The sequence below is a fragment of the Gobius niger genome, assembly GCF_951799975.1.
Source record: "Gobius niger genome assembly, chromosome: 6".
Taxonomy (NCBI): Eukaryota; Metazoa; Chordata; class Actinopteri; order Gobiiformes; family Gobiidae; genus Gobius; species Gobius niger.
The window spans coordinates 10,008,408-10,025,292 of NC_136857.1; the positions used below are offsets into that span (position 1 = coordinate 10,008,408).

The 16,885-nt window shown below is 41.5% G+C and overlaps 1 protein-coding gene across 3 annotated transcripts in view; it reads left to right on the top strand.

The window, feature by feature from the left end:
• The window catches only part of LOC306964538 (band 4.1-like protein 1), a 67,875-nt gene that overhangs the window by 28,666 nt on the left and 22,324 nt on the right, over nucleotides 1-16,885 (top strand). For all 3 annotated transcript variants that reach the window (XM_079558584.1, XM_079558585.1, XM_079558586.1), the window contains exons 4-6: nucleotides 12,344-12,448; nucleotides 14,899-14,941; nucleotides 15,019-15,094. In XM_079558584.1, the coding sequence (XP_079414710.1) occupies nucleotides 12,344-12,448; nucleotides 14,899-14,941; nucleotides 15,019-15,094 (224 nt within the window). The remainder of the gene's footprint in view (nucleotides 1-12,343; nucleotides 12,449-14,898; nucleotides 14,942-15,018; nucleotides 15,095-16,885) is intronic.

Here is a 16,885-nt window from a genome sequence, read left to right on the forward strand (position 1 = left end):
GCAAACACAATTAGAGAAAATGACTCCTAAAGGTTACTTTGTAATGCTATTAAACAGGCTAGCCAGGGTGTTTCTGCGTACTTGCTTAAAAATTCATATCGGAGGGAACAGAGTTAAGGCTAATACAGGATTTTCGCTGATGGCTTGACTCAGCACTTCTGGCACCTTACAGGGATTTTGGCTCCGTAATGCATCCGTGTGAGTCTGAAAATGCTGTTATGTTGGTGCTCCTGCTGACGGGGGGAGAGAGAGGAGAGAGAGGGGGCGAGGCAGGCAATGCGTAGAGGGAAATAGAAAAGCTTGGGTGAGCAATGCCCCCCGAAGCACTACTCCCAATGGTGACTGCTGGCATTATGCGTTTGTAAACATGATTGCTCAGACAATTCCCCGAGATACAGCAGTGGAGTTGATTTGGATTACGCAGTTGTTCATTCCTATTTTCAGATTGTGACTAAGGTGGCTGGTTAAGTTTGAACTTACTCATTATTTCTATAGCACTTTACTACTACACTTGTCAGACCAAAGTGCTTTACATAAAAAACAAGGGCTGGGTACTGTTAAACAATACCAGTCTGTTACTACTGGTATCGGAAAAATAAAAGTATCGAAAGCAGGAACCGAAAAGACATATAATATTCAAGTTTTGATGCTGTGGGTCATCAAAATTTAAAGTTGGAAGTTAAGTTGAAAAAATTTAAAAAGTGGGAAAAAAATGGGATAAATCTGGGAACATTTGGGGGAAAACTGAAAACAAAAGGGAAACATATTAATATTTGGGGCAAAATGTAAAAAAAAATATGTTTTGAAAAAAAACCCCCGAAAAAATAAGAAAAACTTGGAAAATGTTTTTTCTGCCCTTTTGATCAGACTGTTAATGCAGACTACAGGCTACTAATACAGGCTATTAGTTTCCACAGACATGCACTAGCCTAGCACCGCTAAACTCTTACAAATACAAGGACTTCATGAGTAAAAAAAAAAAATTAATTAATCTCCAGAAATCAACAACACTCTGGATAACTAGGAAATGAGGCCCTATGTCAAAAATCCTGAAATATCCCTTGAAAGAAAGTTTCTTTGTTGTTTCACCTTAGACACATGATACAAATGCAAGAAATTAAATGGAAGGATAAGGAATAACATCATTAATCTGTTTTCTTGTTTTCGATATGTCTGTATCGAAAACCGAGTACCATCAAAGTACTGGTATCTGAAAAATGTAATGGTACCCAGCTCTAATAAAAACAGAATAGAAAAACATCAACATTAAATGACGTAAAATGTCTAACCACAGACAAAACACAGCATTAGGCATTATGAAAGGCCTGTCTAAATAAGGAAGTCTTTAATCTGGATTTACACCGTGGCAGTTTAGCGTTGACTTACAGCTCAACTGGGAGCGAGTTCCACAGTTTACAAAAGCATGCCCCACTGCCTGGATCAGGACCTGGGCACATCCAAAACCATCGCAGGGCTCTGCATGGGCGGTGAATGGACAGAAACTCGGACAGATATGGGGGAGCATGTCCATGAAGAGCTTTAAAAAGGAATGACAACATTTTAAATTCAACTCGAAAAAACAGACCGGGAGCCGATGGAGGGAGGAGAGGATCGGGGTGATGTGGGAGCGTCTGGATGTGTCTGTCAAAAGGCGGACAGCTGCGTTTTGCACCAACCGAAGGCGATATAGCGAGGACTGCTTTATACCAAAATTGAGTGTGTTGCTGTAGTGGTCGATGCAGCAACTGGTAAAAGCATGTATGGCCTTTTTTTTGGCTTTCCAAACATCCGGACCCTGATTCTTCATGGGGGTAAGTTAGAACATAGCACAATACACCTCTCACAGGGCAAGGCGGGATGGTAACGTTTAACTATCCTGCAGCAGATTTTGTTTTTAGCTTTGGTTCTACATCTTTACGAGTTTACGATCGCTAAGCATAGTTCATAACATGCTACAGACCACACGGGATCTCATTTATTCCCATGAATGTCTGAAAACAATAAACCAATCCAAATTTATGGGTATTGCACACAACTTATCAAAGCCATCAGCTAGTGGCCTTATGTGAATGCAAGTGTTATGAATTCACATGAAACTATATTTGCCACACACACACACCTTTGCATTCGAATAACATTATGAAAAATGCTCTTTCATAAGCTCTGACAGCCCTGTGAAGGTTATTACGATCGAAGTGAGCTGTGATAGACACATCCATTCACAAACCAATCAGTCCATTTACAAAGTCCCATTTGTCTCACTTCATAGTGAACAGTTGTCACTACAGCCATGGCATATGAGTACTGTATTTGCGTAGTGGTTTCACTATGTTGGCATCTCTTCTTGCGATATTGGGAGCAACACTTTGCCTCAGGGCTGGCCACCTGTTTTTTCAGCATTTCTGTCAAAGAGGCTAGTGTAGCAGGACAGATAATACATGCAATACGGCGCGAATATAGATCTAAAGTTTGGCCCTGACACAACCTGACAACATACAGAAGTTTATTTAATAATTTATTTTTCATACTGAAAAAAGCATTCGAGTTTGGTGCTGGTGGATTGTTTGCATTTTGGTGTGTTGCAAATTGCAATTGGGGGGGAGTAAACATACTGTATTCCCCTTTCATATTTCTGACCTCATAATATCTGACCTATTTTTGTTCATTTCCAATTTAATGTCTCTGCAGTGCAACCAACAGGGCACATGGAGGAGGGGGTTAGTACTACGGGACTTCGGGTTAAAGCAGTACTCAGTAACTCGTGCCCCTAGAGGCCATAAGCGCCACTGCAGGTGTCGTAGCATGTTGTGTTTTTTTTACTCATTAATTGTCTGTCACAGTAAATACTACGCTGACAGAAAAGACAAAGGCAGAGAGGGATATTGTACATCCAATTACACAATGGTGAAAACTTTTTTCACTCAAACTTTGCTGTAAATACTGTTTAAGTGGCGCTAGCCCGCAGTTAGCTTTGTCTGTTAGCCTGTTAACCGCTTCTTCTTAATTCCATTAGTGTGTATTGGGACCTCCGACCCGTAGGCAGGGAAGTTGCAAGGGTGTTTTTTTGGCCAAAGACACCAGGGGAGATGAAAGACCCCCCAATCTTCCCATTAACACATGTATTACCCCCAGAAGGAAAGGATTTATTGCGGTCAACAAGTTCCTTAGTACTGTACTGTCAATTGCATTATGTCAGCACAAAAAATAAAAGTCAGCCCTGTTGTCAGTACTGTCTATCGCCAAATAATATATTATCTGGATGCTACTCATTTTTAGCATTAATTTTGGTTACTCTTAAAATTCTGGTTTTGCTTGGTTAAAACCAAATGCATGCCTGTACAAAAGGACGAAATAAACCAAGCTTTCCTTTCTATGATCCTCATTTATGATGGCCCAGCATTTATGAACCCCATTCCCAAGATGAAACCAAGTATTTTCCCAGTGCAGCGTATATGGCTTTATTGACCATATTTCTCCGGCCTGTCTAACCGAGGGCTTTTCCCGGGCTGGGCTCTTACACCAACAGCTGACATAGCCCCATCAAACATAGTGCTTGTATTCCATTGGCCCGCGCCTGTGATGGAGTGTGATGCGATTCGGCTATGATCTTGTTGGCTGCCCCGACCTCATTCACGTCAAGTATATCCTTTTTATGACTTATTGGCAAAAAACCCCCCAAAAAAAACACGTGACCCTCCCATATTTTACGCAGCAGATCTTTATGCAGAGAGGCTGGGAGAAGAATCATGCATGCATTTCTCTTTAAAACCACCCCGCTCGTTTCTTAACATCACCCAGGCCCCTGACACTGGGGGTATTGGACTTTGACAGGAAATCCATAGGGGTGACATATGAGGGTCCTTATGTGCAGCTGGGGAGAAAATAGCAGTGGATGCAGCAGGCAAAGGAGAGATGGAGAAGATGGAGGAATGGATGGGAGGGATAGGAGGAAAAAACGTTATAGATTTTGTATGTTGTAGTATGCTGGGCCTATGTTTAAGGCTGACAAAATGATGAAACTGTAATTACAATCACGGCGTCCACCAAGACAATGGGCCGTCACGATAAAAGCTCCCATCTGCCAAAGCTGTTTGGTTCCTATAGATATTGACCTGGCGAAAGGCATTTAGTTTTTTTTGTCCGTGGCGCGAGCGAAAGGGAGAGTGAAAGCATTCGTGACGTATTGTGATGGATGATTGTTTCATTGTTTTATAGGGATTGATCATAATGGGGCTTTGTGAAGTGAGTTATGGGATACAGCTGAATATTGGATCTAGTGGTTTCCTAATGGTTAGGACAGATGATGTGGAAGAAGAATTACTAAATGTTTGTGTCAGGAAAAGTGAGTTAAAAAAGATTGACTGTTACTGAGGATTCCCACCCTAGGGTTTCGGGACCTTAATTGGTGTTCCCAAACGTCCCTGTGGGTCCCCAGTGTTTTTGAAAAAATAAAAATAAAAAAGGGGCCAATGGCATTTTTACAAGTTTTGTATTGATCGATGTTCTGTTCTATTAACCAAAACCAAAATGTGTTCTTGTCAGGTCAGAAAAGGTCTTCGGGGTCTCGGATGTGTCCACTGATGGGATTGTTAGTTTGTTGCTTTATATGTTGGCCGTATAGCGACAGGGGAAGTCAAAGGGCGTCCTAAATTTGTCTCTGACCCCCCATGTGATCCTCATCCTGGCCTTGTTATACAGAGAGAGCAGAGAGACAGAGGAGAGAGCAGCTGTTCCTGCACTCCCGAGTCTCCTATGCAGCAGCACACAGCCCTCTCTTCCGTTCTCTCTCCTCCCCGTCAAGATTCTCTGTAAAGACTGAGATCAGTCCTTGCAGAATGGTAATCTTTTTCATCGTTGCTGCGCGAATGAACACTGTGAGTAGATATGATTGAGAAATAGGAGAAGAGCGAGCATGTCAATTTTCGTAGCCTGGTGTCAAAAATTACACAGAAACCTGGAACTAAACTTGTATTATGAAGGCGGAGAGGCTGTCTCAAGGAGGTTCCGGCCTGTGCACAAGCTTACATTTTGACATCCAGATGAACTCGGGGCTACTACTCACAATTGTTACTGTTATTGTTTCTACTGGTGCCACTTAACCCGTTACCTACAGTGTTGACGTACTGTATACTTAAAGGAACAGGCCACCATTTTTTCAATACTGAGATCATGTTCTTACCTGAGCTTAGACGAGTTACTGCATAACTGTCTGGTCTGTGTCACGCAAAAAGACCAAAGATGGTGTTAGTATTTAGCCTCTCCTCCTTTCCTCAATGTGTATCTTATGGTTTAGCACCAAAGTACATCTCTGACATGGTACAGCCGTATTTGTTAGAGAAATAACAATGGTGTTGGAGAGGATAGATGAAAAACAGGCAGCTTTCTGGATGTCTTATGCAGGAGAAGTTTATTTACCATCAATGCGGGACCCGGAGACATGAACTCGTAACATTGCGCTAGTCCTACCATTCAAGTCTGTCTGTGCTTCCACAGAAAAGGGATAAATAACCTCTCAGAGCGTCATACTGATACGCAAGCAGTCAGTGGCTGAGAGTCTGAGCCCCACAGTCAAGGCTATGACAGAGATAGCACGACTGTACAGCCTGACCCAGTATGATAAATAGCGATTTAATGTTATCCTCTAACAGCATGAACCTGAGAACTTCAGGGAGGGGTCTCCTGGTCAATAGTAAACACGGTGAGGATGCCTTTCAGTTTCATGCAGCTGAAATCTGGAACAGTCTTTATGAGGATGTGATACAGGCCTCAACTCTGCCAATGTTCAAATCCAGGCTGAAAACAGTTATTGTTACCCGTGCATATGACAACTGAGAGTATTTTATTTGCACTCTTGCCTTTTATAATAATAATATAATAATTATGTAATAACACCTTAGGGGCACTTTGATGTCCGTGCAGTAATATCTTCACTCAATTGTGCAGACGTTGAAGATAAAAACTACAACGGTACAAAACTGGCAACAAACAAGGGAAAAATCTCAATCCAAAATGGCTGAAAAATCACGCTGAGATATTAGGTTCAGTAGTACAGGGGCAGATCACTCAAAATCCTTTCTGGTTTAACTTTTCACGCATATTTTTATTTTACTGTGTGTGTGGCTTTCATTACTTGGCAAACCGCTCACTGAAGCGAGATCCCTCCATCGCGTCGGTTCCATTTTTACACACAACATCTGGGTTTTTTAAAGGGATCCCTGCAGAGACGGCTTCACCCCAGCAGTTAAACTTTGGCTGCACAGTCTTCCCGTCACAGCCTCAAATCAAGAAACACAGAGTTCATAGTTTATTCATATTCTCTGGTTCACCGCAGCCCCGTCCGCGTTTCCTGTTTATCACCAAGGGCGGTTTGAGCGTGGCTCCTGCGTTACTCAGCTGTTGATCTTACTGACCCGACATATTGTTTGAGGTAGACACGGTCGTACCACCGCTCCACATGAGGCTCTGCAGGCTGCGGCTGATTTCAAAATGCTCCATTGGTTTTTATCACATGTCGCTCCCTATTATATTTGAGGCAAATGTCAAAATACTCACATAGTTATGCAGTTTGCAAATTCAGCTGAATCATTTTGACCATTTAAACAACATGACTCTAAAAAAGCGTCTTTGAGTGTCCAGAAAAGCACTATATAAAGCTAATGCATTGCTATTAACCTGAGCCAAGTTCAGTTCCAGTTCAGCTTTACCCAAATCTAAGAGCTTCTCGACTGGAGAGATTGCAGCCTATAGGCCAGGGTAACATCTCATATCTCGTTTTTGTTGTCAGGTTTTCATGATTATTGTTGTGTTTTTGGCCCATTTTTGTTACGTTTTTTGAGTGTTTTTTTTTTTTCTTTCTTTTTTGGCGTTTCATCCCATTTGCATCCCATTTTCGCAGGGTTTTCTCACATTTGTTTTGGGCATTTTTGTCATTTTCCCTTTTTTTTGTGTGTTTGTTGCAATTTTCACCTATGGTCATGAGATTTGGGTAATGACCGAAAGGACAAGATCGCGAATACAAGCGGCCGAAATGAGTTTCCTTCGCAGGGTGGCTGGGCGCACCCTTCGAGATCGGGTGAGGAGCTCAGTTACCCGAGAGGAGCTCGGAGTAGAGTCGCTGCTCCTTTACGTCGAAAGGAGCCAGCTGAGGTGGCTAGGGCATCTGTTCCGGATGCCTCCTGGTCGCCTCCCGCGGGAGGTGTTCCAGGCATGTCCTAGTGGGACAAGGCCTGGCCTTGCCTGGTGTCGCCTCGGGGTCCCCTCAGAACAGCTGGAGGAGGTGTGTGTGGATCGGGAAGTTTGGGCATCTCTGCTGAGACTGCTGCCCCCGCGACCCGACCCCGGATAAAGCGGAAGAAAATGGATGGATGGATTGTTGCAATTTTGCCACTTTTTTAAAAACATTTTATTTTTGCGTTTCTTCACATTTTTTTTCAATTTCTGTCACGTTTTTGTCCTATTTGTGACAATTTTGCGTTTTTGTTGCATTTTGGGTGAATTTTTCTACTGTTTTTGTGGCATTTTCTTCACATTTTTGCCGTGTTTTTGTCACGTTTCTTTTTCTTGCGTTTTTGTTGTGTTACACTAAATAAGAACTAAATGCAGCCAAAACTCTACTACAGAGCAATGAGAACGAGACAAAAACGCTACAACACTAAAACTTGACAACAAAAAACAAGGAAGAGGAGTTTTGTAGGTCTTAGCTTTCAAATGAGGCTATATAGGCTGTAAACTCCAGTAGTTTTTCGATTTGGATTAAGACTGGAGAGAATGCGCTCGGTAAAGGGGTTACGGTTATTCTCTTTTGTTGCACAGGATATTGTCCTCTCTGACTTACTGCAGTCCTGTCTCCAAAAAATCTCAATGGGATTATGCCAGAAAATACAAAAAACTTCTCTGTGGATTCATAATTCATCACTACTGTCTTTCTCAGTGCCTTTTAAGAGAAATGAAATTGCAAAAGCGCCCCTCGGGTCATACTCATTATCCTGTGTGGTCGTTCACAATGAAGGATTCGCGGTGTATTTTCATCCATTGCTGGTATTTTTTTAAAATGATGATGCAATGTTGTAATTTACTGGATATTAGCTTCACAGTTGCCCACTTTTGCAGTTGGTGATCATTTTGATTTCTGTATTGATATCAGCCTTTTAGTAAATGTGTTGTTCTAAGTAACATTTGAGGTAAAAAGGCAATGTGTTTATTTGTGTTGGGAGTTGTTGTTTCTAATGTGTGTGGGTTTTTTGCTCATCAAAGTATAATGGTGCAAAGCATTAACAGATTTCCCATATTACTGCAAAACGTGAACATTTCCCAAGGCATTTCATTGTATTACAGTAACATTTCACACAATGTGCTTTCGCCCAAGGCTATGTTCACACAAGAGCAACTCGAGCTCATTTTACATACTATAAGGCGCCCCCATATGGTTGCATTCACGCGTGTGTTTAATGAGCTGAAGCCTTACTGTATAAAAGATTCATGGTTGTGGGATCAAGACTGGCTGCTCCTCAAAGAGCTTAAAGGATGATGAAATTGTTCAGTGCATTTTCGACACCATTTCTGATGCTTGTTTCAGATCTTGTCCTACAAAGTTCTTGATTCTGTTCTGTTACAAAGACAAGCTGGAAAATAACACCATTCAACATTTAAGCAAGAAGGAAATTATTCCGGCTAAATGTGTTAGTTCAGATTGCATTCATAAATAACTCAGCCCAAGTTGCGTTTTGTACTACTTGCAACTGAAGTATCCACTCCGCGGTGACGAGGCATTTCCATAAATATCAGCCCGAGAGGTTGTGCTGAGGCCAATGCCGACTCACTTAAACCGTCACAAACACAATGAAATATCTGCGCCTATGATGAGATTCAAAAGCAAGGGTTCTCTGTCGGCAACATTGCCTCACTGTGCAGACTCTGTGGTGGCACAGTCACTCTACCGTAACTGCGGCTTGGGTTTCTGTGGCGAAACCCTCTTTTATGATGTTTAGCAGGACTCCTGGCAATAGCAACGGTCAACCAAACTCTTTTTTTTCCCTTTAACTGTATATTTGCAAATTATATAGAGTAAAATTATATTTTGAAGTACATAGTATGTGCCAGATTTAGTGTGCGACAAAAACAGATCAGTAAGACTTTGGGCTGTACACAATGTTCTAAAAGCAATGGCTAGTCTTTTTGTCAATAGGCATAAAAACAAACAGGAACAGGTCAAAATAAATAAATGGGTAACACTTCATAATAATGGTTCATGCATGATTTTCATGATCATGATTTGTTGATAATTTTAGTTTATTGGTTTATTTGGTAGGGACAGTGCATGTTAATGAACAAGTCACACCGGATAGCCATGGGCTAATTTCTATCTGTCATCCCCCATGCGCACTCTCAAACACACTCTCATTCATCCTGGACTATTGTACATGGTTTTAGAGGTAGGGGAAACTGGAGTACCCGGCGGAAACCTACGCAGACACGGGGAGAACATGCAAACTCCACACAGAAAGGCCCTGTCCTGGTGGGAACCGAACCCGGACCTTCTAGTTGTGAATTCATGGTATTCTGTGATCCTCATGATCATGATGAAGTATTAAGATTTTAATGCACATTCATTACAGTAGTTAGATGTTTAATTCTGGGATGAAATCATCCATGAACCAACATGTAATCATGTTACTGAGAAGTCATGTAGTCACTAAAGTCATTTAGTAATGCAGACTTTATCTTGAAATCGTGCATTAATTCATGCATAAGTTTATGAAAATCATGCATGAACTCATGTACCATTATAAAGTGTTGCCAAATGGGAAGATACAAAGGCTGTTTTAAAGTTCAAAAATTTCAAGACAAAATCAAGAAAGTGGTCAAACTTTTTCACATGTATTTCTGTGAATAGGCCAGATGGAAGACATCAGTGACATTGCTGCAGTTTCATGCCAAATATTGCCATAGCGACAATTTGGCGATATACTGTATACAGCACAGCCCTATATACACCACAGTATTTGTTTGCTGCAGTGGATTAGATTTTTTCATAATATATTTAAGGCCACTGTCCATCCTCGTTTTGCTTGCGCGACCAAAACCATTAGTAATGAATGAACTGACTGTACCGGCAAATAGCTGCTAACACACACACACACACACACACGCACACACAAACACACACACACACACAGATGGCAGAGGTCGTTACACTGATTTGATTGGCTGCAATTGAAGTATCTCATCAGCGGAGCCTGAATCAGCAGAAATGGTTGAGGGAGCGCCTAGAATGGACATTTAAACTCTATTTTACTATTTATGTCTGCATTTGCTCGAACCAGGGTTTGTTTTTTTGTTGGTTTTTTTGCACAATTTCTGAAAGCATCATCTGAATCTTAAATAAACAGATGACAAAAAATATATATAAAAATGCAGCAATATCTAACAGCTACACATGTAAATTACCATTAATTGGCCAAATACAAGAATGATGCTCTCAGCACAATTTCTGTCTTATGAAGTCCTGGAGCCTCAGCTGACAGTAAAGAGTGAGAAAGTTCAGATAGTTGTGCAGATAATCTTTACCTTTACTTGGAATTTAACATTTGTGTACATTAACGAACATCAACAAGGTAGACTTTTTTTGTCATGTGACCGATAAAAGACAATTAACTAATTTTATCCAACAAAATTGAGTCTATTGTAATTGTGTGTACCAGGCCTTCCACGTTGACTTTTCCTCTAATAGGCTGAACAACGCTTCTTATTTGGCCTTGTAGTAGAATCCACATTGACAGAGATGGAGAGGAGGAGGAGGGCACCCGCAGCAGACACAGGAAACCTATTAACTTCTGTTGCCAGGGTAACTGCTTGGCTCCACTGTCGCCATAGGAGCCAGGTTTCCCTTGGAGACGTGTCCAGAGGAAACAGGCGCGGCCTCTTTAACGGCGATGATAGGAATCACGGCTCGCTAAAAATCTTGTCATTTCGCTCAGAGCAGGTTCACGCGCAATTATCTCGGGAAGTGACTCCTTTTATATAGAATTTTCTCAGAACCAGCCGGAAGTGTCGCGCTAGTCCTCAACACAATTTAATCCTAGATTTGTGTTTATTGTCAAAAACAACGTAACTTTCAGGAATTTTGGCTTCTCCCTGGCAAACATTTTCTGTCTTGTGTGGAAGCATGGGCTTGAAATATAAGATACATCAGTCATAGATATATTGTGTTGTTACTACTACTACCACTGGCTCTGCAATTGCTCAAAAATAATAATAAAAACTGCAATCTTGATAATCGTCATAGGCCTTTATGAATGTCAGGTCTAGAGTCAAACCAAAACATAATCCAATTCTCCAAACCAAGTGGAGGAAGGCCACCATTTTCTCCACTTGGCTTGAAGTTTTTTCTTCTAATTTTCAGATTTTTTTTTTTTTATATTGATTGCAAAGCCCTACCTCTTACTACTACTACTACTTCTAGTGCCACTACTACCCCTAAATCACAGATTCAGTGAGCCCTGATGTACTGACTGTCCGGCCTTATATGGGCAAACACAAGGTGCAGAGGCTCCTCCCACTCCCAACGGGGGAGAGGACGCACTGCCACAGAGAGGTTTATGTCCGGAGCGCTGATCCTTTTGTGCTGTAAAATATGCTGTAAATCTAGTGGAAATAAAATATGGCTATTATTAAACGAGGCGCGCTTTATGACAGTTGCCAGTCAGCATTTGGCCTCAGTGCCCAAAGAAGCAATAAAACACTGCTTCAAATCATAGCATGTCCAGGTTGAACAATGGAACGGATTCCACAAGGTGATTTTGTTTTGCTTTTCTTCATCAGGTAAATGCTTTTAGATCATATAATTGTAAAAAAAAAAAAAAAAAAAAAAAAGCATCTTAAGGTTCCTCATCCAAATCCATTCTTTTATTACCCACTGCAATAATCTTCCTGTCTTGAAGCCGTGAAAGAAAAAAAATGTTTTTGATAAAAAATGAGCCTTGAGGTTTCGATTTACCATTTTCTGATTTGTGGTTTATACGCTATGAGAGAAAACATCCTCAAGATCTGAAAATGAATAAAATACATCTGTTGCTCGCAGTATTTCCCCTTACTATATTGTGAAGACATTACCACACACGCCTTTTGAAGAGGTTTCAGTATTATAGTCTGACAATGAATATGCAGCAAAAACTTGTTTATCTCAACTGTTTCTTGTTACTGTTGTAGTTAATCTAAAGAGTGTATGAATAATGCATTACAAGACAGCCCTTCCCTGCCAGATTTGCCCCTGTCTCGTCCCCCCCTTATGCCTCATGTCGACTGTTCTCTTACCCCCATGTGCTGTTGTCTGTGTGTGTTGCAGAAACTTGCCAAAGGGCAGACTCTGCTGGACATGGTGTGTGGCCATCTGAACCTGCTGGAGAGAGACTACTTCGGACTCATGTTCCAAGACACAGACAACTCCAAGGTCAAAACACAGAATATACAGTCTACTTCCATGTTTACTGCATTAGGTCGACTAAAACTTGGATGGTATTGATTAACCTGTGATTTTAGCAACTAACAAGCAAATTCAGCCAAGTGTGATTGTGCTTCTACACTGCCTGACCAAAATAAAGTCGCCAAAAAAAACACACTGTAATATTTTGTCAGACTGCCTTTCACTTTGATTACAGCATGTATTCACTGTTGCATTGTTACACTAAGCTTATGAAGTGTCTAAAGATCCAGTCTTGCATTCATTTTGGGAGAGTGTGACCACTGCCCAAAGCCTTCTCCAGCACATCCCAAAGATTCTCAATGGGGTTAAAGCAGTACTAAGTAACTCATGCCCCAAGAGGCCATTAGCGTCACTGCAGGTGCCGTAGCATGTTGTGTTTTTTTTTTTACTCATTAATTTGTCCGTGACAGTAAATCCTACGCTGACAGAAAAGACAAAGAGGGACATTGTACATCCAATTACACAATGGAGATCATTTATTTTCACTCAAACTTGGCTGTAAATACTGTTTAAGTGGCACTAGCCTGCAGTTAGCTTTGCCAGTTAGCCTCTTAGCCTCTTCTTCGTGATGCCATTAGCGTGTATTGGTGACTCCAACCCGGTGGCAGGAAAGCTGCAATTGTGGTTTTCTGGCCAGAGGCACCAGGGGGAGATGAAAGACCCCTCAATCATCCCATCAACACTTGTATTACCCCCAGAGGAATAACGAAAAGGGCTTATTAAGGTAAACAAATTATTAAGTACTGCTTTAAGATCTGGTCACATCCATGCGTGAAAATGCTAAACCACTCTTTCACAATGTGAGCCCTGATATTGTCACCTTGGAATTTGTCCGTGCCATGAGGGAAGAAGAAATCCGTTGCTGGAATAACCTGGTCATTCAGGATGTTCAGGTAGTTAGATGATGTCATTCTTTGGGCACATAGGGCCAGATCTTGTGGCGGCGCACGGGGCGGCGCAGGCTCTTGGCGAATTATTATCCGAGTGGCGTAGCTATATGTGCCATTCGCCTCCGCCACCTGTGAGGGGGCGTCACAAGAGGAGGTGACTGCACTGATGGAAACACGGCTGACATTCACTTCCTCGTTTACATTGCGCTGGCTTGCGTTCTTTCTTAAGCCTTAGGCTCTCACAGGTCAAACTAAAAACTTTATTTACCCCATCGTGAGCTAAACGTTCACGTCTCGAGAGAAAAAGAGCTACAGCGTCCGCTGTGGCGCGGATCGGCCCGCTTGGCGTGAACGCGAAGCAAAACAAAAGCACATGTTCACCCCCCACTCCCACACAACCACTCTCCTGGACGCAGAGTCGATCTGGTTGGAGGAAAATGTGTATGTCTCAACCCACTTAAATGCGCCAAGTCTGAGGTGGCAAGATCACAAAGTGCGCTCCTACTGAGCGCAAAATGTCACGCAATCGTCTCCGTTTTGATGAACAAGATCGGGCCCATAGTGTTGCTGAATCTAGACCTGACCAACTGCAGCAGCTCCAGATCAGAACAGTCAGTTACATCCAGATGGCGACTCTTTTGTTTTTTGGTCAGGCAGTGGATATTTGCCTTGTGAATTTAAAAATGTAACGCCAATATGTTGGTACAATATGTTGTTTTATTTGTTCGCTTTTTTAAATGATTTGTTTTGTTCTCACACTGCGGCTGCCTGCATTTTGCTCTTTGAAAATGTTTGCCATTTAGAGACTCTCTGGGAAGCTTGAATTGGCCCATTTCTCTTCGCACAAAGGCCTTTGTTTTGTGCTTGTGGTCTCGAATAATGTATTTTTTTTTAGCCTACATGATTTTGGCAGAGTTTCAAATGACCCACTGTCTTAGATGATCCACAATGGCTTGTATATTATGCAACTCGGTTTGCATATTAATGGCTAATTCTGACCTTCTGCTGCTAAGATTGTGCCAAGGTATGCTGGCCAGAGGCATCTAAAATGAACATGTTTATTTTTACTCTTTAGTCATCTTCCTGTTGATGCATTTTGATTTTTTTCTTGTAAAAACTTAAACTTCTTCCAAATGTGTAACTCGTTTTCAGAGGAAATTGCAAACCATCCTCACTTATGCAATGCCCTCTTTGGCCTTTATCTATTACCGGCCACTTATAGTTCGACAATGGCATCTGTGCTTTTTAACCTTTAAAAATGTGATTGGTTCATGTGGCCTTTTCAAAAACGGGACATTGCCCACAAAAGCTCCAGTAACATCAAGCATTAGGGGCTGGCATTTATCGAGCCCAAAATGGCAGCTTTCTGTGCTCATAAAGGCTATTATCCATTACTCTGTACCTGGAATATATTTAGCTTTAACCCGAGTAACAGAGAAAGCCCGCGAGGTCTTAAAAACTGGAATATAAATGAATGTGCAGAGGTGAAGTTTCTCAAAGGGGGATTGTCTTTTCCTCTTTTATCAGAATTGGCTGGATCCCTCCAAAGAGATTAAGAAGCAAATTCGGGGTAAGTACAGGCGCACACAAGGGGGAGACTCGCGGTTTGATAATGAATGGAGAATTTACCGGTGATGTGCTCCGCAGTGGGCTCCTGGGTGTTCGGATTCTCAGTTAAGTTTTATCCTCCAGACCCGTCCGTGCTCATCGAAGACATCACCAGGTGAGTGCAAAACAATCTCACCGATAATAATGCATCAACGCTGCCAGCAAGGAGAAGAGTTTGAATCGTGAATGTGCTATGGATGTTTTGGTCTCAGCTGTGCAAAATTGGGAACAGGTGAAAGCTGAATAAAGTTTGATAAAGGATCGAAAATTCTGAAGTAATAAAAGAGGCTTATCTTAAGAGATTTTCAAATATAGTCAACTGGAATGAGATAATTAAAAAGAAGATGTTTCTCTTCTATCTAGCTTTTTCTCGCTCTTGTGGTCAAACCTAAGACAGTCTTAAATGGACAATTTCTGGATGACTGAGAGCCTTCACAAACAGAACAGACTTACTTCAAAGACAGTACTCCTCCAGCTATCCCTAAGGTGTAGGTTTGGTGTCAATGTCAGACCTGAACATGTAAAGGCTCATTTGTAATTAGGCTCCTTAAACGGACTGTAGACCAATTTGTAACCCGGAAATTAGAAGATCTCCGAGGAATACTCGACCAATCAACACGAAACAGATAGTGTAGGGATGCTGACCCTCCTCTCTCTGAGCCTGAAGTCTCTGGGAAAATTCACAGTTGGTCCATATGAGGTTGGTAAGGACAACTCGGTCATCGTTAAAGGAACAGGCCACCATTTTTCCATACCGAGATATGTTCTTACCTGAGCTTAGATGAGTTGATGCGTACCTATCTGGTCTTGTACGTGTGCGCTCAGTCACACAATAAGACCAAAGATGTTAGCATTTAGCCTCTCCTCCTCTCCTCTATGGGGCCAAACGGGGGTGAAGTTAGAAGCGACCAAGCTCTTCCACGTTCAGTTAAATGTGGTTATGTGAGTAGTTACACGATCCAAGTCTAGTCTAGTACAAAATTAAACATGTCAATTTTCTAAGCGGGTAGAAAGGGGTAGCTACTAAATTGTAAGGCGTAATAACACCTTATGAGCATGTTGAAGTGCTCCTAAGGTAGTGCTACGCCTTGCAATATAGAACCCCTTTTTATCCCATTAGAAAATCAAATGTGTGAATATACTTGGATCATGTAACTACTCACGTTGCCGTATTTAAATAGGGAAAACGTGGAAGGGCTTGGTCGCTTCTAACTTCACCCCCGTTTGGGTCCATAGAGGAGAGGAGGAGAGGCTTAACCTTAACAATGTCTTTGGTCTTTTTGCTCGAGGTACGCATCAACTCATCTAAGCTCAGGCAAAAACATAGAAATATTGGTGGTGACACGGACCCAAGGTCCACACGCAAAACTCGACCCTTGGTGTAGCTCATTCCTCCAAGTTGCCCCAGTGGCATTGAGGGATGGGATAATGCAGGAGATTACACCAAAGAACATAGTTTGTGAACCAGTGGCAATTTAAAAACAGATTCTGATTCTGACATGGTTAATAAATGAGAAAATGGATTTAATATCCATCTTGCCTTTCTTTTACAGCTACACAATGTAAATGTGGGAATCAACAAAAGGCCTGGGGAAGCTATAAAGTTTTAAACTGTTTTGGTCAAAGATCTGTCAGTTATTTTCTTGAGTGTCAATTCTTATTTATACCACAGCTACTTTCCTCCTTCCTTCTTTCCTACACTTTCCTTCCAAACAACAATAAACAAATACAATTAGTTGATTACTTATATGCAAAAGAGTTCAAATGTTTATATTTTTTATATTTATATCTATATCTATATCAATACATCAATCTACACAAAAATTACAGCTTTGTGTTCAAAACAAAACACACTTATGGCAGACATTTATGAAAGCCTCTTGACAATCAAATCGAATAAATCCTA